At 41.7% G+C, this 27990-nt stretch overlaps 2 protein-coding genes across 3 annotated transcripts in view; one reads left to right on the top strand and one right to left on the bottom strand.

The window, feature by feature from the left end:
* Positions 1-27990, top strand: part of LOC101694477 — an 85438-nt gene that overhangs the window by 50535 nt on the left and 6913 nt on the right. Inside the window, exon 8 of the mRNA XM_045065770.1 lies at positions 12444-12716. Within this exon, the coding sequence (XP_044921705.1) occupies positions 12444-12716 (273 nt within the window). The remainder of the gene's footprint in view (positions 1-12443; positions 12717-27990) is intronic.
* On the bottom strand, positions 22-23476 carry LOC123386889 (zinc finger protein 271). 2 transcript variants are annotated; one of them, XM_045065515.1, is made up of 3 exons: positions 22976-23476; positions 11899-12117; positions 22-2980 (listed from the first exon to the last, which is right to left on the bottom strand). In XM_045065515.1, exons 2-3 carry the CDS (start codon positions 11996-11998, stop codon positions 972-974), a joined length of 2109 nt encoding a protein of 702 aa, XP_044921450.1. In that variant the 5' UTR covers positions 11999-12117; positions 22976-23476; the 3' UTR covers positions 22-971. The 2 variants fall into 2 exon arrangements, with proteins under 2 accessions (XP_044921450.1, XP_004752361.1); XM_004752304.3 differs by lacking the exon at positions 22976-23476 and adding an exon at positions 12767-12885 and having other exon boundaries at positions 61-2980.

Here is a 27990-nt window from a genome sequence, read left to right as displayed (position 1 = left end):
CTATTACCATATGTATATCAGAAATCAAAACCAGTCTGATAAATGTTGCCACTTGAAAAAAATCAACATCTTTATTTTTAGACAGAATATGGTATACAAATTAGTCATGTGGGCACTACTTCAGCTCTCATTTTTGTTTATCTATATATGACATAGTGCTAGACTCTGACATATGGAATTTTAAAAAATTGTCTCATATTTAAGAAACTGTGATTAAATGGTAATATGGAAGAAATGATTTCAAACCACTGGTCTATGGGCTGCATTACTGAAAGCAAAATAAGTCCATATTTTCTGTCCCTATTGCAGGAACCTGAAAATTCCTACTCTTTAGGAAAACCGAAACTAGGGCAAAGAAAAAAATTTTTCTGAGAAAATAGGGCACTGGAATTATGTAGTTAACAAGTTTAATACCAGAATATCATTGCATGTTCACACACGGGGAATTTAAGACAGATTAAGTAATGTGAGCATAAGGTAGGACTCTCTGTTGTCAGGTGGTAAGTGGCATGCCGATTATGAGTGAATGCTAATTAAGATGTAGAAGGGGTTTAAGTTTTCCCCACATTCTCTAATGTAACTTCTCTGATATGTAATAATTAGGGCTCACTCAAGGTTTGAGATAATGACACTAATACATTTCCTTCTGAGCTGACTGCACACCCCATCACAATGATCTTTACAGTATCTGATAAGGTTCTGCATTAATATTGTTATTCATTTCTTATAATGATAAAACTCTCCCCTTGTAGATTATATTTGAATAAAAGACCAGAGGCTTGTTTTGTTTTTTCATTATAACAGACAGAAATATCTTTCCATTGTTGCTGACATTCAGTAATATTTATTCATATTGAAGGTTTTCTCAATTACTCATGGAACTCAGAATCTTTCTTAAGTTTAGTAATGTCTGAGCTCTCAGTTAAACTTTCATTGTAGAACTTAGTGTTTTCTGTCCAGTGTGTTTCCTTTTAATGTAGCACAAGAGTTGAGCACTGATTAAAACCATTTTCATAATCAATAGCATTCCTAACATTTTTTTCTGGTATAGTGTCTCTGGTATGAAATAAAATCTGTGAATACTCTGAAGGTTTTCCCACATTTATCACACTTAGCCTGTCTTCCTCAGAATGGACTGTCTCATGATTAATAAGCTCAGAGAGCTGGCTAAAATTTCTGTTGCACTGGACACACATGTGGGGTCTCTCCCCAGTGTGGATTCCCTGGTGTTCAGTAAGCTCAGAGCATGTGCCGAAGGCTTTCCCACATGCATCACATTTACATGGCTTTTCACCAGCGTGGATTCTTTGATGGTTAATGAGATCAGAGCGCCGACTAAAGTTTTTACCACACTGATCACATGAATATGGTTTTTCTCCAGTGTGGATCCTCTGATGTAGGATAAGAGCTGAGCACTGACTAAAAGCCTTTCCACACTCAGGACATTGATAGGGTTTTTCCCCAGTGTGGATTCTCTGGTGTTTGATAAGGTCTGAGTTCTGGCTGAAACTTTTGCTGCACTGTGTGCATGGGTATGGTTTTTCTCCAGTGTGAATTCTCTGATGAAGAATAAGGTCAGAACTCTGGCTGAAGGCTTTCTCACAATGATCACAATGATAGGGCTTTTCCCCAGAGTGCACTCTCTGATGTTTGGTGAGGTCTGAGCTTTGACTGAAACTTTTATTGCACTGGTTACATGCATACGGCTTCTCTCCAGTGTGTATTCTTTGATGTTTAACGAGGTCTGAACGACGACTAAAACTTTTAGTACAATCACTGCATGGATAGGGTTTCTCTCCAGTGTGGATTCTCTGATGGAGAATAAGATTTGAGCTCTGACTAAAGGTTTTCCCACACTCATCGCATTCATAGGGCTTCTCCCCTGTATGAATTCTATGATGTTTAACAAGGTCTGATCTTCGACTAAACATTTTGCTGCACTGGCTACATGGGTAAGGTTTCTCTCCAGTGTGAATTCTCTGATGATTCATGAGATCTGAAAGTCTACTGAAGGTTTTGCTACACTGATTACATGGATAGGGTTTCTCTCCAGTGTGAATTCTCTGATGCAGAATAAGTACTGAGCTCTGATTAAAAGCTTTACCACATTCATTACATTTATAGGGTTTCTCTCCAGTGTGGATCCTTCGATGTTTAATAAGATCTGAGTTTTGACTGAAACTTTTGTTACACTGATTACATGGATATGGTTTCTCCCCAGTGTGAATTCTCTGATGCAGAATAAGATCTGAGCTCTGACTGAAGGCTTTTCCACACACATCACATTTATATGGTTTCTCCCCAGTGTGGATTCTTTGATGTTTTATAACATCAGAACTCTGACTAAAATGTTTGTTACACTGGTTACATGTATAAGGCTTCTCTCCAGTATGGATTCTCTGATGCTTAACCAGATCTGAGCGCTGGCTAAAACTTTTACTACAGTGACTGCACTGATAGGGTTTTTCTCCTGTATGGATTCTCTGATGGATGATGAGATCAGAACTCTGACTGAAGGCTTTCCCACATTCATCACATTTATAAGGTTTTTCACCAGTGTGGACTCTTTGATGTTTAATAAGGTCTGAGCTCCGACTGAAACTTTTAATGCACCAAGTACAAGGATAGGGTTTCTCTCCAGTATGAATTCTCTGATGCAGAACCAGAGCTGAGCTCACACTAAAAGCCTTTCCACACTTATCACATTCATAGGGTTTCTCCCAATGGGTTCTTCGATGCCTAATAAGGCCTGTACTCCAAGCAAAGCTTTGCCCACATTCATCACAGTTATGCTGTCTTCTTTTAAAGAAATTTTGATCCTTCTCATTTAATTTATCCCCAAATTCACAAAATCCTCTGCATTCAGAATCCTGGAGGACATCATCTCTGGGGCTGCCAGACTCCTCAGGCAATGGTTCAATTTTTGTTGTAATTTCCTCCTCTGAAGTCACCTCTCCAATCTTGGTCTTAGTCTCACCACCTAGAACAATAAAAAATCCAAATGGAATGTATTCTTCATACTGTATATCACAATATGAGAGTGCTCTAAAACACTGAAAATTATCCTCTGAAAGAGCAATTAGGAAGAATCAATAAGTAATGGATCATAAGAACCATGTATTGAAATGGTTTACCAGATATGTCCTGCATATGTTTGTCACAGGAGATCTGGGAATATTGAAACCTAGTCAGAGTAATTATGAAAGTTTTGATTAAATTAAAACTAATACACAAGCAACTTATTAACATAAGTAAGGTAAGCAATATGAAAGAGTTCTTGAGGGATAGCGGAGAAGGAGAGAGAGAAGGCAGCAGTGGCAGCCTGGCTGTCACTGGGAAGAGCACCAACCAGCCTGATCAGAGGCTACTATTGGGGGTTAAGGCAAGCTCTGTTTAGTATTACCAGCCAATGCAACAAGACATGAAAAATAGGGGTGCCTGGGTGGCTCAGTGGGTTAAGCCGCTGCCTTCGGCTCAGGTCATGATCTCAGGGTCCTGGGATCGAGCCCCGCTTCGGGCTCTCTGCTCAGCGGGGAGCCTGCTTCCCCCTCTCTCTCTGCCTGCCTCTTTGCCTACTTGTGATCTCTATCTGTCAAATAAATAAATAAAATCTTAAAAAAAAAAGACATGAAAAATAAATGAGAGATACAAACAAGAAAAAAGTCAAACTGTCTTCACTTGTAGACTATACAATCATGTATGTAGAAAATTCTAGGGGCGCCTGGGTGGCTCAGTGGGTTAGGCCGCTGCCTTCGGCTCAGGTCCTGATTCAGGGTCCTGGGATCAAGTCCCGCATCCTCTCTCTGCTCAGCAGGGAGCCTGCTTCCTCCTCCCTTTCTGCCTGCCTCTCTGCCTACTTGTGATCTCTCTCTGTCAAATAAATAAAATATTTAAAAAAAAAAAAAAGAAAATTCGAAAGTATCTCAAAAAAGTTATTAGAGGGGCACCTGGGTGGCTCAGTGGGTTAAAGCCTCTGCCTTCAGCTCAGGTCATGATCCTGGGGCCCTGGGATTGAGCCCCACATAGGGCTCTCTGCTCAGTGGGGGGCCTGCTTTCCCCACTCTCTCTGCCTGCCTCTGCCTACTTGTGATCGTGGTCTGTCAAATAAATAAATAAATAAATAAAATCTTAAAAAAAAAAAGTTATTAGAATTCATACATGAGTTTATTAGAATAACATACAAAACCCAACTGTATTTTAGTATACTACCCATGAAAAATTAGAGCCTAAAATTAAAAACATTTTTAATTATACCAAAAATAAAATATTTAAAAACAATTCAACAAAATACGTGTATATGTTTATAATGAACACTACAAAACACTGCTAAGAGAAGTTAAAGAAGACATAATAAACAGAAATATATGTCATCACTTATGGAGAGGAAGATTTAATATTGTTAAGATGGTGGATTTCTTTCCAAACTTTGCTATAGGTTCAATGCAACTCCAATCAAAGCTCAGCAGTATTTTTTCATAGAAATTGAAAAACTGATTCTAAACTTTATGTAGAAAGGCACAGAAGAGTCTAAACAATTTTGGAAAAGAAGAACAAAATTAAAGAAGTTACACTACCAGATTTCAAGCTTTATTATAAGGCTATAGTAATCAAAGCAGTATGGGACTGCATAAGGACAAGCATATCCCCTAATGGAAAAAGACTGAGTCCATAAATAGATCCAAACATTTATGTAAAACTGATTGTCAACAAAGTTGCTAAGAAAATCAATGGTGAAAGGATAGTCTTTTTCAAACAAAAGATATTGTTATATCTTTTCAGCTGTAACAGTAACATAAATTAACCATCTTTTCTTATGCTATATACAAAAATTAATTAGAAATTTAATATAAACATAAACATAAAAACTAAAACTATAACACTTCTAGAAGAAAGCAAAGCACAGATGATAAAAGTTAAGGCACAGAACTGTGAGAAAATAAATTGCAGTTTAAGCCACACAGTTTGTGATACTTTGCTATGGGAGCCCTAGCAGACAAATAAAGCATGTTTTTGAACTATACACATTTATGGAATTATATCACATATATTCTATGATTTGTTTTTTTGGTTTTTTTTTTTGCTCAACATTATGTTTGGAAAATTCATCCATATTCAATCGTGTAACTGCAGTCTACTTATGTTCACTACCATAGTGTGACATATACCTCAATTTATTTAGCCATTCTCCTTCAATGGACAGTAATATTTTTTATTTCAAACAATGCTCATATGAATCTGCTGGTACATTTATCTTTATGCATATATTCAAGTGTTTCTCCAGGTTACATAAACTTAGGACCAGAATTGCTAGGTCTTATTTTTGAGTTTGAGTTCACACTGCTCTATACGCTAACCAATATTAAGTCTATCCTTTTTTTAACTCACTGCAATCAGGCTTTTATCTCCTTAACTCCATCAAAACTGCACTTATCAGAATCCCTAATAAGCTCTATCTTAACAAATCTGATGGTCAATTCTCAATCTTCTTCTGTATTTATCTGACATAATTGATTACTCTCTTCTTAAAACATTTTTCTTCTAACTTACCTTTCCCCTGCTCTCCATAACACAGTATACTTTAATTTTTTTTTAATTTATTCATTTGTCAGAGAGAGAGAAAGATAGCAAGAAGGCACACAAGCAGGGGGAGTGGCAGGGAGAGGGAGAAGCAGGCTCCTGGCTGAGCAAGGAGCCTGATGCAGGACTCCATCCCAGGAACATGGAATCATGACACGAGCCAAAAGGCAGATGTTTAACTGACTGAGCCACCCAGGCATCTCCAGAGTAATCTTTATATGTTATTATCATGCACAAAATGTTCCAGTGGTTTCCTATTACACTGGGAATAAATTCTGTGTCCTTACTATGGCTCAGAAGGTTCCATCCCGTCCTTTCTCTCTCTGCTCTCATTTCATTCCCGTTTCCTGTCTACCCCAAACTGACACTGTTCCTGCTACATTAAAGGGCCTCTGGCATTTGCTGGTCCCTGTGCCTAAAACACTCTTCTCTCAGATAGCCATGTGGCTTGTTTTCTCACTTCCCTTATATCTCTAACCAACTGTTACCACCTCAGAAAGACACAATACTTGGAGAGCTCTGCATTTTTGAAACAACAGATATCACAGTCGAATGTGCTGAAACGACCAATATTAGTACCCTGACTCAAAATTTTAAAAAAGGCTTTGCATGGGTCCAGGTTGCAATGTAAGCTGTCCTATCACATGACTTTATTAACCCAGATAACCAATAGTAAGAAATGTCTGCAGTAGTCAGGGATGCTGTATTAAGGCTTCTGCAAGCCTCCAGAAGAGAACTACACCGGAGTAAGGCCATATTCTCTTCTGCCATCAATTTTCTAAGTGAAAAACAGATGCTGGCCTGCTCTTGGGCACTAATAAGACTTAATGCTTCACCACAGAACACTAAATGACTATTACAAGCTGATCAATGTGAGCTACCCAGTTGACCCACCAAATCCTAAAACTAGACATACAGACCAGCGTTCCATTATAAAAGCAAGGATGGAAGACAAATTCCATGAGCTAGTGATGTGGGTTTCCTTATTGCTCCACGAATCCCCTCCTTATTAGCCAATATTCATGGCCTAATGGGAGTTCCCTCTTATCAGTTAACAGAGGAGGAAAATGTACAGAACTGAGTTATAGATGGGTCTGCTCAGTGTGTGGACACTAGCAGAAAACGAATCTTTCACTTACACCTTGACTCTGAAGTGACCTGAAACATACTGGTAAAGGCAAATCCTCCCATTAGACAGAATTTCAGGTATATACCTGGCTGTCCACTTTCATGGAAGGCAACAGAGCCTAAGATACACATCTGTATTGATTCATGGATAATGACTAATGGGTTATTGGTTAGTTAGGTAGCTAAAAGAACAAGCCTGGAAGATCAGATATAAGGATTATAGAAGAAAATTATAACAGACCTCCTACGATGGGCAAAGAATGAATGTATTTGTGTTCTGTGTGAATACTCACCAAAGGGCATCCACTTGAAAGAAGCCTCTCAATCAGATGGACATGGTGATCCACGTTGTGAATATCAGTCAGCTTTTTTACTAATGTTTGCCCAATGGATTCATGTACAAAGTGGTCATGGAAGCTATGTGTGGGCTCAACAATATGGGTGTCTACTTACAAGGCTGATATGCCTATTATCACAGCTATATAGCCAGGCAGCCAACTGCTGGGACCAACCCTGAGCCCCTAACATGGTACAATTCTCCGGAGAGGAACGAGCCCACAACTAGGGGGCAGATTCATCAGTCGTGGCTCCTTCTATCATGAAGAGGGCAAAAATTTGTTTTCAAAGGACTAAATATATAGTCCAAATACAAATGTGCACTGACCTAAGAGAATGCTTTATTTATTACCATGGGATTCTATACAATAATACCTCCAGAGGAGTAGTTTTACAGGGAAAAAAGTACAGCAATAAGCTCACACACATGTAATTCACGGGTCTTACCACACGGCCCATCATCCAGAAGTAAGTGGATTCCAATAATAGTGGAATGATTTACTGAAGGCTCAGTTACGGTACCAGGCTAGGCAACAACACCCTAATCTTGGGGTGCTGTCCTACAGGATGCAATATGTGCCTTAAACCAGAGGAGAATAAACAGTGTTGTCTTATCTATGGCCAGAGTACCTGCGCATAGGAGCCAAGGGTAGAGGAGTAGTAAAATGTCTCCTTTCACTATATAACTAATAATCCATTCATATCATGGATTGTATTATATTTATATTCTTAAAGATTTATTTGAGAGAGCACATGAGTGTGCATGCACATGTGGGTGGGGGCAGACAGAGAGGGAAATAAGCAGACTCCCCACTGAGCAGGGAACCTGATGTGAGGCTTAACCCCATGACCCTAAGATTACAACCTGAAATGAAATTAAGAGTCGGACAATCAACTAAATGAGCCACCCAGGTGCCCCCATATAATTTTTAATTCCTATCCCCATAATCTTGGACTTGGTGAGTTTGGGGTTCTGGTTCTCAAAGAAGAAATATGTCTACCATGGAACAAAGTCATGATTTTGTTAAATCTGAAGCTGAGACTGTCTCCTGGCCATTTGGGTTCCTCATGCTGCTGAACCAACTGGCAAGAGAAAGGGTTGCTCTGCTGGCTGGGATGACTGATACCAATTGATACTGGGGGTTGGCTGCTGCTACATAACAAGGGCAAGGAAAAAAAGGCGTGGAAATCAGGTAATTCAATGCGGGTGCTTCCTAGTTCTCTCCTGTCTAAAGGCCCAATCAATGGTACACTGAAATAACATGGAAGAGACAAGATCATCAAAGACTCAGATCATCCAGGAAGAAAGGTTTATGTTATTAAACTAGGTAAAGAAGTCTGCCACTGAGATCCTGACAGAGGGTAGAGACAACGTAGAATGAGTGATGAAAAAAAAGTTATGATTATCAGTTTTAGCTTTATGAATAGTAAAACCTGCAGCAGTGATTTTAAGTTAATTATGTCTTCACCCCCTTTACCTCACTACCTAATATGAGGAGCATCAATGGCAGTGAAGTTTCACGTTTTGGTGGGGGGGGGTATAATTTAATTACAAGTCAACCTGTGAAGCAGAAGCTTAAGAGACTGTTTTTCTCTGTGTTAGGAACATGATAAACCAAAAAAAGGACAAAAGTAAACATTATAGGTTAAAAGGGATGGACTGTAATGGGATATTCTCCTTTTGCCCCTCTAGGTCTACTGTTCATGTTTCTCTGTGCTCCAAGAGGCTGATACTAATTTATGGACTGCAGCACTTGGGATTCTGTGTCCTCTGGCTTGCAATTAGATTTGGCCCAAAGTAGGAGGAGAACTGTAGAATGACCAACTATCCTGGTTTGTCCAAAACAGATGGGGATCTTGGGATATAGGACTTTCAGTGCTAAACCCCAGGGGAAACCAGGATGAGTTCTTCACTCTACATCCTGACTCCCTTCTTGCTGGGCCAGGAGTTGCAAGTGATTGTGCTTCTTTTAGCAAAGGCTATTGCTCCTACTGGGGAGTTCTACCCTACAGCTATACTCTCCAGGATCTGGTAATCAGTCTCTCCCTTTGTAACACTAGGCCTAAGGGTAGTAACTGCTTATTTTTTTGGTCCCAAAGCTGTACTCTAACCCTTATTAATTTCTGTAATCCTGCCCATCTTCTTCATGAAATGTTGAATTACCAATTTGAATGAACCATCTGTTTCCTGCTAGAATCCTGACTGATATATCCTGGTTTATTTTCTTTGTAACCATTACCACTATCTGATGTTCTACCATATATTTATTTATTTCCTATTTCCCCCACCAGACTGTAAGCTCCTTGAGGGCAAAGGCTTTTCTGTTCAGTTCACTGCTATATGCCCAGCACTTAGAACAGTATAAGAGTAGCCCCTCAATAACTAACCATATTATATGGTCAGCAATAATTAATAAGCTATATTCTGATTAACTAATAAACATTTATCAACAATAAATATTTGTTGAATAGGTGATTACTTATTAGAAGGACACATTGTTAGTAGTGACTATCTTTTTTATTTTTAAAGATTATTTATTTATTTAACAGGCAGAGATTACAAGTAAGCAGAGAGGCAGGCAGAGAGAGAGAGAAGAGGAAGCAGGCTCCCCGCTGAGCAGAGAGTCCGATGCGGGGCTTGATCCCAGGACCCTGGGACCATGACCTGAGCCGAAGGCAGAGGCTTTAACCCACTGAGCCACCCAGGCACCCCTATTTTTTTGAAGATTTTATTTATTTATTTGTCAGAGACAGAGAGAGAGCAAGCACAAGCAGGCAGAGGCAGAGAGAGAAGCAAGCTCCCCGCTGAGCACAAGGAGCCCAATGTGGGACTTGATCCCGGGACTCTAGGGTCATGACCTGAGCCAAACGTAGTTGCTTAGCCAACTGAGCCCCCCAGGCATTCCAGTGACTATCTTTAGATGGTGGAGCTGTATGTTATTTAAATTCCCTGCTTTGTGTCTTTCTGTATTTTATAAATGTACTTTAGTATAATTATATTATTCTATAGTAAAAAAATGTTCTTTCACACACACTCTAAGAGACACAAACACATGCAATATGTAAATTTATATAAAACTGCAAGAAGGAGACCCAATTCTGTAGTAATTCTCATGAAAAATGAGAGCTAGATGCCTTACAATAGATTCTTAAGGAAAGACAAGTTCTAAATATAGAAGAGAGAAACAAAACAAAATAAAAATACTCAAAACTATAAAGAGGCAGAAGATCTGGAGTATAAAAAAAAAAAAAAGACAGTAAAATTTCACAAGCAAAATGAGAGGACCAAAATCAGAAAATAGCAAAATATGATGTGAAAATGAGACCCTGCAGAACACCTGAATAAGAATGGGATTAAAGAGGAGCCTGGGTGGCTCAGTGGGTTAAAGCCTCTGCCTTCAGCTCAGGTCATGATCTCAGGGTCCTGGGATCGAGCCCCAAATTGGGCTCTCTGCTCAGCAGGGAGCCTGCTTCCCTTCCTCTCTCTCTGCCTGCCTGTCTCCTTACTTGTGATCTCTGTCTGTCAAACTGATAAATAAAATCTTAAAAAAAAAAAAGAATGGGATTAAAATTATCTAACTAAAAATAACAGTGCCTATCACTTATAAAGAATTTACTAACAGTCTGGTCTGTGTGCAGAACTTTATATAATGTAATATTATTAGTGCTTGTGGTGTTTGTTATAGTAGTAAGGGATCCCAACAAACCCTATCTCCAAATAACTACATCCTTGTGTAGTTCTTTTCCACAATGACTCTGGAACGTCAATATAACACAAACATAAGTTAGAAAAGTGCTTATGCATCCCAAGGCTTTCCCTCTCTCCGTATGGAAAACTGGCTGCCCCGTGAGAAAGAGTGGGCTGGACAGCTGCAGGTGGGTGACTCCAGCCATGACCAGCACCAACAGCCAGACATATATGGCTGATACTCAGACCCTGGCCCTAGTTGAGCCACTAGATGACTGCACAAGTGATCCCAGACGAAACCAGGAGAAAAAACTGCCGGCTGAAACCAGCCCAAGTTGAGGACCTACAGAACCATAAGAAAATAGCATGGTTTAAAAATGTCTGATGTTTAAGGTCACTAAATTTTGGAGTCCTTTATTATGGAGCAATAGACACAACCCTCAAAATAACCTCCAAGGTATGAGTTACTAAATACTTATAAAATGAGGAAGCAGAAAGCAGAATCGTTTCAAAAAAAAAAAAAAAAAAGAAGAAAGAAAAAAAACGCAAGTAATTTACTGAAGCTAGTACATGACAAAGCTAGTATTTGAATCCAGGGTGTCAGACTCCAACCAAACTTTTTTTTTTTTTTTTAAAGATTTTATTTATTTATTTGACAGACAGAGATCACAAGTAGGCAGAGAGGCAGGCAGAGAGAGAGGTAGAAGCAGGCTCCCTGCCGAGCAGAGAGCCCGATGTGGGGCTCGATCCCAGGACCCTGGGATCACGACCTGAGCCGAAGGCAGAGGCTTTAACCCACTGAGCCACCCAGGTGCCCCTCCAACCAAACTTTTAATTAGCCCAATCCGTACTTGAAAAAGATGACTTGAAAAGATTTTAAAGGGAAAATATCAAACACTGACAGACCGGTGAGAAAGTGATTATAAGGGGGAAAATGGGCAACTGGGAACTTAAGGAGAGGAGGGAACTCCATGAGAATCTGACTCTGCCAGAATTCACAATAAAGCTATGTGACTGGGCTTGTAGCACTCAAGACATGATACCGCCTAATATAGTGAGGGATAGGGAACGAAGAATACCGATAGCCTGGAAGACACTAACACCGCACCATTAACAACCCTCCCCACCACCTGAACCGCCTAAGAAAGGTAGAATGCACTGCTTCTCACCTGACAGAAGGTGGTGTTCTTGAGACTCATAATTGAAGTGGATCTCCATGGGCTGTAACTGGACGCTTGGCACCTCGGGGAGCAACTGGAGAATTACCATTTCCTCAGTAAGCTTTTCTTGTCCGCATAGGAGTCTGAAACCTGGAGGCAACGGGGTACCACTGGGCTTGGAAGGCAATCATCGTGGAGACCGGAGATATAATTTCGGAGAAACATCCTCTAGATATAAGAGAAGTGAAGGAGAAAACAAAATCTCATTTAATTTCCAAGTGGTTTTCTCCGAGAATTTATTAGGCTTCCTCCCTCGTGATGAGGCTCGGACATAAACCATTTTGGACGTGCAGTCTCCATTCCAAGACTAGGGACCTTCAAACATAACTGGCGATTAAGGCTCCTGAAATAAGAATGTAACTGGGAAGAGAAGGCAGGGGAGGATATTGTAAAATTCTGTTTCGGCGGTTAACGCTCTATTCGCTGCCTCTCCTATACCGCCCCGGCACTACTGGTCACCATCGTTATCCCTTTCCCTCCTTCCCTTTTCCCAGCGCTCGCACATTCAGGCTGCTTTTCCCCCGCACGCTCTGCGGGTCTGCGAGGATGCACCCCCCTTCCTGATTCCACATGTCCCCAAAGTTTCCGGTGTTCATTCGGTTGAACCCAAGGCCGCGGAGGCGCTGCCCCGGTACCCAAAGCACATTAGGCCGAGGACCCACCGCCCCAGGAGCAGCGCCTGGGGGCGACCCGCGCGGCCGGGGACTCTCTACGGACTCGAGAAACCCCACAGGGTTTCCTGGCGGTGCCGCAAGGCAGCCCAGGAGGTGAGATCACCCGAGGTCCCCTGGCTCCCATGACCTTACATCACCCATACCTCGACGTGTCCTTCAGGTCCCTGTCAAGCCCCACGCGCTGCGAAACCGCCATCGCCGCGTCCACTCTAGGAAACTGGGAGGATTGTTCAGCTCTATGGCGCGGGGGGCGCCCGCCCGGGCGCAGGCGCGAGGGGTCGGCGGCAGGCTGGGGCGGGTTGAAGAGAGATTTAACCCCTGAACACCCGCGTAGCTGATCCAGTCCCGCTGTAGCGAGCGACCTGGTCAGCCAGCGACCGGTCCCTTGCTGCCGTACCTGCCGGTTCTTGACGTGAATGTCGAAACATCTTTCGGGAAAGCTCTCTGAGGCAGGGTAGGTTTTCTGACTACATAATGAGTTCTTCCTTAATATCTCTCTGTTTTAAAATCCCCACGCCACCTCCTATTCATACTCGCTGGTGTGCTTCCATTCTAACTTTCTTCCTGTCGTCTCTGGTTTTTTCCCCTAGAACAGTGGTGTGCCTCCAAATCACCCGGAAGCCTTATTAAAAATTTTTACTGGGCCCCACCCCTAGAGTGAACCTAGAACTCAGGATCATAGGTACTGCTGCTGTTGGCTCTGGACCACACTTTGAGAACCATTGCCCTACGAATTAATTACTGACTTGCCGGGAAGCTGGATTTTGATGTACTTTGCCATCACGGAAGGCCATAGGGGTCTTTTTTAAACAGTTTGCTTAAGAGGAAATTAAAAACAAAAAAACAGAAAAACAAAGAAAACCATGGAGACATATGAAAATGAAAACACAACAGCCCCAAAATCTTTAGGATGCATCAAAAGCTGTTCTAAGAGGGAGGTTTATAAAATACCAGCCTACTTCAAGAAGCAAGAAAAATCACAAATAAACCAACCAAAAAATACACCTGAAGGAGCTAGAAAAAGAACAAACAAAACTCAAAACCAGTAGAAGGAAGGACGTTGATAAAGACAAGATCAGAAATGAACAAAATAGAAACTAAACAATTTGCTTGCCAGTGCAATCCTCATTGTGGCTAAAAGATCCTGCAGGGTGAGAAGGATCTGAAATTTGGAGGAGCAGGGTGCACATTGGGGTAGGAAAGAATATTGTTGTGTCCTTGGATATTTCTTGGGAAGTACAGGGTGAGTAAGGAGAAGGATTGAGACATATAAGATGTTGGGGAGAGGTACAGGTTTGAGAAAGTGGTGGCTGGCTGAAATGATGGTTGAGGTGGAAGTAGAGAGCTTTGTGTCCCAGCCCAAGACACTCTTCTGATATATGAAATCTTAGAGATGTATAAATGAGACTCTGATATTCCTTGTATGGAATATCAAGAATGGAGTGGGTCCAGCCTCCCAAGAATGAAGTGAAGATACGTTAGAAAGAAGGCAAAACAGCTTCACTGTGATATAACAGACATACAATAATAAGCAAATATTAGAGTATATAATTTGATAAGTTTTGCATATGCACATAATTGTGAAACCATCACCACAATCAAAATAATGAATGCATCCAACAAGTTCAGAAATTTTCTGTACCTTTTGTATCTCCTCCCTCTTCCCAAAGCTCCCAACCACTGTTCTGCTTTGTGTTACTAGAAGTTAGTTTGTATGTTTTAGAGACTTATTTAAATGGAATCATACAGAATGCAGTCTTTTTTCATCAGACTTCTTTCACTAGGCATTATTTTTATTATTATTTTTAAATTATTATTTATTTATTCGACAGAGATCACAAGCAGGCGGGGGGTGGGGGGGAAGCAGACTCCCTGCTGAGCAGAGAGCCCAATGCGGGGCTCCATCCCAGGACCCTGGGATCATGACTTGAGCCAAAGGCAGAGGCTTTAACCCACTGAGCCACCTAGGCGCCCCCACTGAGCATTATTATTTTGAGATTTATCTGTATCACGGTTGTCTATCAACGGTCCGTTGCCTTTTTTTTTTCTGAATAATATTTCATTAGCTATATATATCACAATTTGTTTAACCACTCACGAGTTGATGGGAGTTTGGGTTATTTGCAGTTTTTTTACTATTACAAATCAAGCTGCTATGAACATTGTTGTCCAAGACTTTATATGGACATGTACTTTTTTCTCTTTCATGGTAGTTGTATGTTTAACGTTTTGAGAAACTGCTACACTATTTGTCAGAGTGGTTGAACCATTTCGCATTCCCACCAACAGTATATGAGAATGCCATAGCTGATATACTACTTTAAACAGGTGTTGAGTAAAAGAGAATGAGAAATGTAACCAGAGGTTAATTCTTATGTACAAAGGTGAGGCTTTTGTTCACTTTTTACCTGGAAGTGATGATGTGACTGTGGATTTTCTGAGTGTTTAACCAAGGAAATCAAACTTTTTTTCAGATTGTGCTAGATTTGTGGCTTTGTGGAGTTTTACCGAAGATGTTGCATTCTCCAAGCTGAGAAGCCAGCTTGGCATCTGTTTGATCAGTCGGCCAGAACAACCGGAGACCCAGCTGTGGTCCACACCAGCTGACACTGAAGGTGTTCCTCTCCGTAAGGTAAAGGAATTCAAAGGTTTCCAGAGAGATCAGGAGTGATAATACGGGCATGGGAAAAGATAAGAGATTCTCCAGAATGAAAGTGATAGGTCACCCGCCAATATTCTACCTGATTTTCATTTCTTATTCCATTTCCTCTTGGGGGAAACTAGGCCAAACTAACAAATGTCTGATTTATACATAGATTCTACAGCAGTGGTTCTTCATCTTTTGGGGGGTAATGTAACTACTTTGAGAATATGATAAAAACTACAGATCTCTGGGGCACCTGGGTGGCTCAGTGGGTTAAGCCTCTTCCTTCGGCTCAGGTCATGATCTCAGGGTCCTGGGATTGAGCCCCGCATTAGGATCTCTGCTCAGCGGGGAGCCTGCTTCCCCCTCTCTCTCTCTGCCTGCCGCTCTGCCTACTTGCAGTCTCTCTCTCTTTGTCAAATAAATAAATAAAATCTTAAAAAACAAACAAAAAACAGGGGCACCTGGGTGGCTCAGCTGGTTAAGCGACTGCCTTCAGTTCAGGTCATGATCCTGGGGTCCCAGGATCGAGTCCCACATTGACTCCCTGCTCAGCAGGGAGTCTGCTTCTCTCTCTGACACTCTCCCCCCTCATGTTCTCTCTCTCAAGTAAATAAAATCTTAAAGAAAAAAACAAAAAACTATAGACCTCTTCCTCACAAAGTTGGACTTAGAGACCTACTTCTTATCCTGTATTGCTTATCATGTATTATATTGTATTAGAAATTAATTTCCCTTGATAGTTAAACTTCACAAAGAATGAACTTCAATCTAAAAATCAATTCCCAGGGACGCCTGGGTGGCTCAGTTGGTTGGACGACTGCCTTCGGCTCAGGTCATGATCCCGGAGTCCCGGGATCGAGTCCCGCATCGGGCTCCCAGCTCCATGGGGAGTCTGCTTCTTCCTCTGACCTTCTCCTCGCTCATGCTCTCTCTCTCACTGTCTCTCTCTCAAATGAATAAATAAAATCTTTAAAAAAAAAAATCAATTCCCAGGTCCAGGTAAAAAAGGGAAATAAATCCAAAGTGTGAAGCCAAATGAAAAATTTAACATTCCTTTTGATCAAATAAAAATTTATATGTAGGCTGCTGCTGTTTAATTTTGAATGGCATGTCTAAATTATGGACAACACAATAACTTTGAAATATTAATATGCATGTCCAGTTGACTGTGTCTTTTTAAAAATAGAACAAATGCTGGGACGCCTGGGTGGCTCAGTCTATTAAGCTGCTGCTTACCGCTCAGATCATAATGCTGGAGTCCTGGGATCTGCTCAGCAAGAAGTCTGCCTCTCCCTCTGCCCCTCGCTCCTGCTTGTGTTCTCTCCCTCACTCACTTGCTCACTGTTTCTCTCTCTCAAATAAATAAATAAAATCTTAAAAAAAAAAAAAGAAGAAGAAGAACAAGTGCTAAAAACTGAGATTCAGAAAGCAAAATAATGGCCAATAGTATCAGTTCCTAAGGTTAACTTTGACAGAGATGAGTAGGCTTATATTCCAAACACCAGAATTCTTCAAGACCTTTAGAGTTGAATTCAAATCAAATTATTTCTTTTATATTCAATCAGTGAGGTCATTGGCATCAGTTTGAAAAGTCTTCAACTTCAAAACCAAGTCACAGTCATTTAAACTCTTGGTCTGTACTTAACACATTGTTGTGGGTTGAATTGTGTTCCTCCCAAAAGATAATGTTCAAGTCCTAACCTGTGGTACCTATGAATGTGACTTTATTTGGAAATAGGATCTTTGCAGATATAATCAAGTTAAGATGAGATCATACTTGATTAAGGTAGGCCCTAACCCAACAACTGGTGTCTTTATAAGAAGAGGTAAATTCAGACACAAAGGAGACTCAGGGAGAGGAAAGGACACCATGTGAATGTGGAAGTAGTCATTAAAGTGATGCATCTACAAGGCAAAGATCACCAAAGATTGCCAGCAATTACTGGAAGTTAAGAGACAGGTGTGAACTTCAGGGTCTTCAGAGGATGGTTCTGCCAGCATCTTGATTTTTGGATTTGTAACTTCCAAACTGTGAGCGAATACATTTCTGTTGTATTAAGCCACTCTGTAGTACCAAAAGTGAGGAGCTGCTTTAACAAATACCTAAAAATGCTGATGTGGGTTTGGAGTTGAGTAATGACTAGAATTTGGAAGGGTTTTCAGGCTCATGACAGAAAATATCTGGTTGCCTTGAAGAGACTGTTGGTAAAGGTATGGATGTTAAAGGTGACTCTGGCAAGGGCTTGGAAGAAAGTGAAGAGGAAAATAGAGAACTTTTCTGTCATCTTAGAGAATACATATATTGTCATGAAAAGAATGTTGCCAGGACTAACGAGCATTAAATATATTGGTGAGGTCTCAGACTGAAATGAAGAAAACATTATTGAAAGCTGGAGAAAAGGTGATACTTGTAAAGTAGCAAAAACTTGGCTGAATCATTTCTCAGTCTATCCTTGCTCTGGAGACAAGGCCATGGAGCTGGACAACATTTTGGTGGATAGATTGGGTGTATAATTCATGGATCCAACCAACTACCTCAACGGAAACCAGTGATAAAGTGCAGTGATTCAGGAAGGATCTGAGAAGAACCCCTGCATATAATTGTGTGGATCTCCTTGATATCCACAGACACCAGCATGGTTCTTGAGACTCTTATATCACCAGAAACACTGCCAGTATGGACTGAACTGGACAGAGAGAACAAAATGAAGGAATCTTTCTGGGAAATTGCATGCAGGAAATGGGGTGACCAGTAGGCTGGTCCACTTGAGGGCTGAGAGACCAGGGCCACCTCAGCTGAGAGGGACTGATGGGGCTTCCATTGGCCCAGGGGACATATTGAGCCACAGAATAATTTGGGAACTCTACAAATATTTGGAAGTTAAATAGCCCATATCGAAATAACCCATGGTTCAAAGAAGAAATCACAAAGGAAATTAGAAAATATTTTAAACTGAATGAAAATGAAACACAATGGGGTGTGGTGAAAAAAAATAATGAATACTGTTTTTCTGAAAATAAATAAATTAAAAAAAAAAGAAAATGAAGCACAACATAAACAATTTTATTAGATGCAACCAAAGCAGTGCTTAGGGGAACACTTATAGCTTTAAAATGCCTAAATTAGAAAAGAAAATCTCTTATCAGTAACCTAAGTTTCCACCTTAAGAAGCCTGAAAATGGGCAGCAAACTTAAAAACAAAAAAGCAGAAGGAAAGGAGTAATAATGATTAGAGTAGTTATGAATGAAATGGAAAACAGAAAAACAATAAAGAAATATCAATGAAACCAAAATTTTGTTCTTTGAAAATATGAACAAAAATTGACAGACCTTTAATATGCAGAGAAAGAGGGGACATCACTACCAACTCTATAATAATTTAAAAGAATATAAGGGAATACTATGAATAACTTCATGCCAACATATTACACACCATGAGCGTCATGGACAAATTCTTTGAAAAATACAAATTTACTAAAAGTAACTGATGGACAGACACCTGGGTAACTCAGTCAGTTAGCCATCTGTCTTCGGCTCAGGTCATGATCCAGGGTCCTGGGATCAAGTCCTGCCTTGGGCTCCTTGGCTCAGTGGGGAGCCTGCTTCTCCCTCTACCTGCCTCTCCCCCTGCTTGTGCTTTCTCTCTGTCCCTGACAAATAAATAAATAAATAAATAAATAAAATCTTTTTTAAAAAAGTGACTGAAAAAGAAATAGAAAATATGAATAAATGTATGAAAAGTAAAGAAGTTGAATTAGTAATGAAAAGTTTTCTAACAAAGAAAATTGCAGGCTCAGATGCTTTCACTAGTAAATTCTGTTGAACAGTTAAAGAATACCAGTCTTAAAAAAAAAAGAATACCAGTCTTTCACAATCTCTCCCAGAAAACAGAAGGGCCAGTAGTAATTAATTTGATGCCAAGGCAGACAAAGACATCACAGAAAAAGACAGCTACTGACCAGTATTTCTAACAATATAGATGCGGGGCATCTCGGTGGCTCAGTGGGTTAAGCCTCTGCCTTCAGCTCAGGTCATGGTTCCAGGGTCCTGGGATCGAGCCCCGCATCGGGCTCCCTGCTTAGTGGAGAGCCTGCTTTCCCCCTCTCTCTGCCTGCCTCTCTGCCTAGTTGTGATCTCTCTCTGTCAAATAAATAAATAAATATTAAAAACAAAACAAACAAACAAAAAACAATATACATGCAAAAGTCCTCAATGAAATATTAGCAAATTAACTTCATTAATATAGGGGTGCCTGGGTGGCTCAGTTAGGTGCCTGCCTTTGGCTCAGGTTAGGATCTCAGCTTCTTGGGATGGAGCTCTGTGTTAGGCTCCCTGCTTGGTGAGGAGCCTGCTTCTTCCTCTCCCTTAGCCCCTCCCTGTTGCTTGTGGATACTCTCTATCTCAAATAAATAAATAAAATATTTTAAAAAATTAACTTCATTGATATGTAAAAAAATTATATATTATAACTCAATGGAATTTATCCTAGTAAGTTGGTTTAATATTCAAAAATAAATTACTAATATTTGAAAATAAATTAATGTGGTCAGAGATATAAATAGAGATATAAATATCTCTTTCAATAATGTTTAACAATAATAGAATGAATGAGTATTGGTTTAATCATACCATGTAACATTATTAGAAATGAAATATATACAGTGTACATTTATACAAAACAGTATGAACAGATTTCACAATGATGAATTCATCCAGACTTTAAAAAAATACATATCGAATTCCATTTCTATACAATTCAGAAAGAGGCAAGACCAACTGTATCATGTCAAAGTTCAATGTAGTGGCAATCTTTCAGGGCTAGAGGAGGGTGGTGACTTGAGAGCACAAGGAGACTTCTGATGATGGATAATATTCTGTTTCATCATCTGAGGGCTGGTAACATGAGTATGTTCAAAAAATAGTATGTGCACTTATTTACTTGTAAAATCAGCATTACTAAGCAATTCTATTTGGCTCTTCTGTATTCACAACATCAAAACACAGACCAAAATGCACCATTTTTTATTAAAACGCTTCATTTTATTTTCTGAGACTCCATCTACCTATCCTGTCTCATTCTCTCCCCATCAGGTCTGTATTCCTCTTTTCTTCTATCTTCAATTTTTCTTCCTACTCACATTTTACCTTTTTTTCCCTACAAATATAATTAGGTGCCTAGTATTTTTATTTTATTTATTTTTTTAAGATTTTATTTATTGACAGACCGCAAGTAGGCAGAGAGGCAGGCAGAGAGAGAGAAGGGAGGAAGCAGGCTCCCTGCTGAGCAGAGAGCCTGATGTGGGGCTCAATCCCGACACCCTGGGACCATGACCCCAGCCCAGCCAAAGGCAGAGGCTTAACCCACTGAGCCACCCAGGCGCCCCAAGGTGCCTAGTATTTTTTTAAAACAAACACCTTTCAATCCTGTTGCCTAGTCCAACCAAATGTCCTTTCTTTTTCCTTCTTGCACGATTGCATTTCTCAGAAGGAATTACCACCTGTTTTCCGTATCTGATCCTAACACTTCTTACCCCGGGCAAGTAACATTCTACAGATAACATCTCTCGAGCCCTTCCTGTATCCCTCCCCTTAATTCCAGCGTCACCAAAGCTCTGTCCTCCTCCCCTTCTCTGCCCGACTGCTGGTCACCTGTTCTCTCTCCTGAAACACTCTGTTGGCTTTTATGATTGAACCATCTGGGCTTTCCTCCTTCTAGAAGTCTCTCTTTTCTATTGAAAGACCCTAGAGGACCCGCACCCAAGGACATACTCACAGACCACTGGATGCAATAAGCAAGAGGATTTTATTCGGGCATGCTCGGACTCCCAGGGACACTTGACCATGAAATCCGCGAGGGATGGGTCAGTGTCTGAGAGCCCCGATCTGTTTCGGGAGTCCCTTAATATAGAATTTTACAGTCCATTACATCAGAGCCCTCACTTTTCTAGCCAGTAATTTCAAAGCATTACAGTAAGGCCTACACATAGGTAGCCAATCCTTTAAAACCAACCATACATTCTGGCCAGTCACCGTTCAGGTAGTGTACAGTAGAGGGTACGTGTTGAATTGCACGTTTCTAACCTTTATCTGTATACGTGCTGAACCGCACGTCTCCAGCTAGCGTACGTGCTGAACCGTATGTCTCCGGCCTTGGTACGGGAGGCAACCCTTATCAATTTTACTTAGTAATAGGGGAAATTCTTAACAGGGGAAGAGTATAACTTTATTTGATTACACAGCGAACGAGGGTTTAAGCAATTTTTCATTTCTTAGCAAAGCATTAGAAGCATTATTATACAGAAGCCAGAAAAAGCCGGGTTAAACACAGATGTTCACTATTCGTTATCCTGTTATGCTGCTTGCTGACTCCCTTATCTATGGTCAGCTGGCCACAGTTTCTCAGTTAGCATAAGCTGGTCATAAGAAGAATGTTAAAACTTATAGGCTATACTTTAGTTCTGACCTGGGGTCCTTCACTATCTGTTCTTGCTCATCCCACCCCCAAACATAGCTATTTTATAATTTCCTGTTTATTTTCCATACGTTTTCCTTTGGATCTCATCCCCTTCTCCATTTTCAGTCATACTTTCAGATATTACTAAAATTCTAAGTTCACATTTCTAAACGTCTTTTTTTCTTCTCCGTTTTGCCCTTCAATCCAATCCACGCAGTATGTCAGATAGTGCCCCGAAGTACCATTCCTGCCATGTCACCTGAAAATGGCCTGCACTGATTACTAAAAGCATTTCTAATTCCCGAGGCTGGCCTTTGAAACTCTCCAAACCTGACCCACCGCATCCCTCAGCCTAGGTTCTAGCCCACGAAGATGGGCCAGTTCAGACCAATGTCCTGAACTTCCCACTGCTGCGCTCTCCCTCAGACCACTCCTCTAAGTCAACAGTGGTCTGGTAAGACTCAGCCTGAGTAGCGCCTTCTTCGATCGAATTATTCTGACTGTCCCGCTACGTGTTCAAGCCCTTGTCCACGACGGCAAGGTCGATCCTCCGCCTGGCCCCCTCGCCAAACCTGGGCTGGGCCCTTCCCCTCAACCTCCACGCACTCCTCTAGTTAGCTTCTAGAACTGCCACTGGGGATAGCGTGTTTGTGGTGTACGAACGCAGTTTTGTCCTCCTCTTCCCCAGATTTGCAGAGGCAGGGTTCTATTTTTATCTCCTCGGAGTTCCACCAGGCGCGTGCTCTCTATATATTTCTTTTGTCCTCCTTCCGTCGCCTGTCAACCATTTTGAATCGGGGCTGTCCCCACCAGGTCCCACTGGAGATACACTCCCCTCAGCTTCGCGTCTCTCCTCCCACGCCTCCGCGCCGGGCGCCTGCCACAGAGCCGCAGTCCTCCCGGCTTCCTAGAGGGGCGCGCCCGCCCGCACTTCCGGCGCCCGCGTCCCTAGGCTGTTCTGTCGCTCCCTGGGGTCGGTGCGGCAGCCTGCCGAGCGAAGGGTGAGTGAGGCGGTCTGGCGGCGCGGTCGCGCGTGCTTCCCAGATCGCCCCGGTCCGACTTCAGCCCTCCCCGCCGCTTTGCCTCGGCCGTTGCTGCCGCAGGCAGAGCCTGTGGCGATACCAGGTGGCCACCCCTCCTGGATGCTTCTGTCCGCCCGTCCGTCCGTCAGTCGGTTCATTTCTTCATGCATTTGTCTGTCTGTCTGCTCACCCACCGCCCTAGCTTCCTTTGACTTCCCAAGCACTTACCCGGCGCCTCCTGTGTCCCAGGCATAGGCCGCGCAGTCGGAGAAGAACTGAGGCAGTCTTTCTTCCCACTTAACGCGGCCAGAACTCGCTCTTGAGTCAGGTCTCAGCTGTTCGTCTTAACTTCCTCAGTCTAGCTAGGTTCGACCCTCACGGCCCTTTCCACTTTCCACTTTCCCCTGTATAGTTCTTACCAAGACTAAGTTATGTAATTATGTGTCCTTCTGTTTAGCGTCTGCCTCCCTATGAAAATCTTAAATTGTGTAATGGCAAGGACACCGACTGACTTACAACTCTCTGCTCGGTGCCTCGCGCAGGGCCTGCGCAAAGTAGGCATTCTGTAAATATTGTTAGAGAAATGTGTGGGAAAACGCAGGACCTCCTCCACAGGGCCACTGGTGTGGTGCGGAAGGCAGTTCAGCAGTCTACATATCTAAGAGCGTGGACTGTGGAGTCAGACCGATTTGTTTGAGAGCAGTCCAGACTACATCACTTCCACACCATGGGACCTGAGAGAAATTTTGTTTCTGTTCAGTAAAACAGTAGAACCTCGACCATAAAGTGCTGTGAAGAGGAAGTGAACAGGTAGACTGTGCTTGATTGTACAATAAAAGCTCAGAGTTCTCTGTTACAACTAAGTAAGAGAACGGTGCACGGTGCAGGTATATTAAATAACAGCCATACTGCCGGAAGCAGTTTTGTCCAAAAAGTGTCCTGGAGGTTCTTGGGGTGCTTGGGTTAAGAGCTAGCTGGGGCCAGGTTCTCACCTCCCAGAGGGAAGGGCCATATTTAAGCTCAGTGCTTCCAGCCCTCCACAATGGGTTCCCTAGACAGCTCTGTAAACATGGATTACTTAGAAACAGAGTTCTGGTCCCAAGCAGTCGCCTATGGCTCCCACTGATAAGGCTGCTTTCTCATATTTACACTATGAGAAGGTGGAAGGAGCTCTTCCCTGAAGCAGCAGCACCTCCCCAGGATTCTCTTTTGTGGGGTGATGGAAGAATCACAGGACCAGTGATCATTTTACTCAGCCTAGCTGGTAAGTTTCCCCAATAAAGCCTATTCTATAACCCATGCCTTGTGATGTGGAATTTTGCCTTTCCCTTGCACCATGTCTGTCATGCATTGAGAACCTGTTCTGGGCCCAGTGTCTTAAATATGAGTTTTATTATTATGTATGGTGAGGCCAACAGATCAGGAGAGGATTGCCATTCAAAAGATAGTTTGTTACTCATAGTTCTCAAGAGGAGCAAGAGGAAGAGGCATGCCATGTCCCACATGGTCATATGGCAAAAATCACAGGTTCAGTCAGGAGACCAGGTGAGGGGAAGTTGGGCGGGAGCCTTTTCTGTGGTTTCCGTGGGATGGTTTGGGTGAGGCAGGGTCAGCAGGCTTAGGATTGACTAGTTTGAATAGCTTAAGTGATAAACTAGGTAATAGGTAAACTCTCTGGCTTGTTCCTAAGTTTTTGGCATCTGGCCCTGGTTGCTTAGGGCAGGGGAATGGTGGCCCTGGATGTGAAAGCCCGGTGCAGGAAGTGATGGGGTGTGGGTTCTGGTTGGTGGTTTGCGTATGAAAAGCACACTTGAGTTTATTATCTGTAGAAATCTGCTAGCCCTGAGAAGAACCATCCCTCCAGTGTAAGCAAGGCCCAGATGTCAAAACCCCAGAATAAAAAGCTATGCTTAATACACCAAGCACTACTCTACCTGTCTTATGTTACTTCCAATTCCTGTAATAACAGTGCAATGAAAGTACTATTAACTCCATTTTTAGGAGAGGAAATGGAATCTTAGAAAGGTTTGGTTGGTGACTACTGTCACACAGCTATTAAGGTAGTAAGAGGCTATACTATGATTCCAAACTGTTGGGTCACTTGACTCCAAAGGTGGTGTTCCTCCTGTGAGCTAAGTCATTTTTCTGCAGTCTAAGAAGTGCCATGGAAACATCTTTCAGTCCTTATTAGGCATTTGACATGTTGACCACTTCCTCTTTGAAACTCTTTTTTTCCACTATAATGGTATTCATTCATATATATATGGCACCTACTCTCTGCTGTGCATTGGCTTGGGTGGTAGGGAATGGTGAGCAAAAATGCTGATGTAACTTAGAGCTGAATCATGGAGAAGACATGTATTAATGCAATAGTCTCACTAAAATATATAAACTGACAAAATGAGAGCAGGGCTCTGAGAGAAAGGAACATAATTTTCTTTAACTGTGTCTCTTATGACTCCTTGACTGACCCAGCCCCACCTGCACATCAGAGTCAAAGAACGTTTTACAAATATAAAACCAGAGGTTCTGACTCAGGCTGGGGTGCAGCTCAGGCATCTGTAACATGAAATTTTGCTCCCCTGCATTTGCTTTTTAAAAACTGGTCAGAGGAACAGGGTCAGATTTGCAATTTTGTAAAGGTTGCTCTGGTTCTAGTATGAGCAGACAGTGTGTTATTGTATAGTGTGACAGGACAGTTAAAGGGAAGAAGATGGTAGTGGCAGAGATGGGGAAGGGCAGATTCTGGAGACAGGCAATAAGTCATTAGGACTTAATTTGCATTAAATACAGGAAGGAGGTGTTAGGGATGCTTTCCGTTTTCTAGAAATGCAGCCAGGTGGATGTTCCTAATTCCTGAGGGGACCACTGGGAGAGGAGCAGAATTGGAGTGGGAGGAATCATCAGTTGGTCATAGATGTGCTGTTTTAGGTCCTTTCGTGAAATTCAAGAGGCATTATGGGAGTGAGGAACAGTAAATAGGGCTTGTGCTCAGATAAGAAGTTCGGAGTAGAGATGCCTGTGAGACAGTGAAGACAGTGCCAGACTTAAGGGCTAACCTATGGAACTCTGATGTAGAAGAGGTGGGCCCGTGAAAGATGGAAGAAGGAAGAGACAAGCTTTATGATGGAAAATTTCCCTTCGGCCGCATAACTTAGAGGTAAGTTGGTGAGGCATAATATTTATAATAGAAATTTAGTATCACAAACATTGAAGTTAAAGGGCAAGACCCATGACATAGACCAGTGATCATTAGGCAAAGCACACATATCCATGTGATGTAGCCCTTGGTAAATGCTGTATACACAGTGATACATAGATCTGATGATGCTTTGTTATGGGATTTCTTAAATGGCAATAACCACATAATAAGAACTAAAGAAATGTATTTAGTATTTTTCAAATACTAAAAAATTAGGAGGAAAATATCCCAGGTTTCTCTGTGATTATATATGTATGCCAAGAAACAGTTTAGGAAATGCTCCTTTGTAGTATCTCACACGTAATTTTGTCATAAATAACTCAGGAAATGATACCACCATCCTTTCAGTCACCAGTGGCAGGGGAAAACCTATCCTTGACTCCTCTTCCAAACCCTTATCCAGTGTGTCCCCAATTCCTGTCAAATCTCTCATCTTTATCTTTGGCTCCCATAGCTTAGGCCCTCTCGCCCAAGTGGTTGCCATAGACCCTTCCTGTGCCTTCTCCATACCCCTTCCTGAGTGGGCAGATGGACCCTCCAGCCATTCTAATGGCTGTGGGGCTCAATGCAAACTCTGCAATACAATCTTCCAGACCCTTGGCTGCCTCTCCCTCTGTGGGTGCCTCCTTTCTCACTATTCCTGAACTATGCCCCAGGCTCTGGCCTATTTGTTGTTGTTGTTTGTGTTTTTTGTTTTTTTGGTTTTTGGCTTAAAAAAAAACACACACACACACATGGGTTCATATCAGAAACATTTGGAGGCACTTATTGAAGTCTCCCACAGAGAATCTGACTCAGGAAGTCTGTTGTGGGGTCCCTGCTCCATGGCTGATTCTGAGCCAGAGAGGACAACCATGAGTCTGGCCTCCCTAAACCACCCGCACCCCGCTCAGTGCAGTCCTTCCACTGTTGTCTTTCCCTGAATAACCTGATGTGACATCTTCACCTGCTCATTCTTATCAGACTCTTGCTGACGTGTCTTCTCCCGGCAGGCATCTCTCCCTGGTCTTAGTTGTCTCTGTGTCTGCTACCATGCCTGCTTCCCTCTATTGGATTTATCACACTGCATTTGCAGGTTTACTCTAAGGAGTCTTTGAGGACAGAACTTTTAATCCTGAGAATCCTGTTCAGTAAACTGCCTAGTATGTAATTCAAGTATTTGTTGAAATAATGAGTGAAGGAATTTATTCTCTTTTCTTGGTACTGTCTTAGAACTTGTGACTTAAAGGCAGGAATTCTTGTACATTTCCTCTGGCCATTCTCCATGACACTTTCCTAACATTTTCACCATCATTTAAAATGTGTAGTATCAACCAAGATGATCCTGGGCTAACCCATTCTGTAATAAAAAACAAGTGCTTTGGAATTGGGCAACCCTAGGTTCGTGTCTCGACTTTGCTATTTACCAGGTTGAGGCCGTGGGTAAATTAAATTACTTAACTTTTAAAAATCTCAGTTTCCTCATCAGTAAAATGGGGATGATAATACCTCATAGTAGTATTGTCAAGCCCCAGTAAAATAGTATTTGTAAAGTGCCTGGCCCATAGTAGGTGTTTATTAAGTGCAAATTCCCTTTTGGGGAGACTCATGGCATAATAAAACTCAGTACTTTCATTGCAGAGTTTGGTTCTGCTGCTTACAGCCTGTGTATCTTTGGTTAACTTATGTATCTCAGGAGCTTCATTTGGAAATAGACATAATTATGATCTTTTGGAATTATTAGGGAAATTGATGATTCTGCAGTGTTTTTCCTGCTTTCCATGATCCAGAAGTATGATTTATTATCCCTGATACTGACCCTAACATTATTTCTAAAGGTTCAGTTGATTTCAGTGATTCTTAAATTTTCTATTTCCTGAAAAAAAATCCTAAATCATCTAAAATGTATTGTTTATCTGGTAGCTCCCTTTTAGTCATTTTTCTTTATAGAGCTATACTCTATGGCAACTTGTCTTTGAAAACCTGCATTTTTATTCTAAGCCAATTTTTTCCCCCTAACATTAGCATTGTCTATCTCAGGAGTCCCCTGAAGAATCAGAAT

This window comes from Mustela putorius, unplaced genomic scaffold (assembly GCF_011764305.1).
Source record: "Mustela putorius furo isolate JIRA1106 unplaced genomic scaffold, ASM1176430v1.1 tig00003858_pilon_pilon_pilon, whole genome shotgun sequence".
NCBI classification, from domain to species: domain Eukaryota; kingdom Metazoa; phylum Chordata; class Mammalia; order Carnivora; family Mustelidae; genus Mustela; species Mustela putorius.
This window is presented reverse-complemented; position numbering and strand designations above follow the sequence as displayed.

Excerpts from the sequence above, each read along its gene's own strand:
- LOC123386889 (XM_045065515.1), bottom strand. The coding sequence starts at position 11,998 with ATGGTAATTCTCCAGTTGCTCCCCGAGGTGCCAAGCGTCCAGTTACAG. Across the intron at positions 2,981-11,898 it reads AGAACACCACCTTCTGTCAG|GTGGTGAGACTAAGACCAAG; the intron begins GTGAGAAGCAGT and ends TTATTGTTCTAG.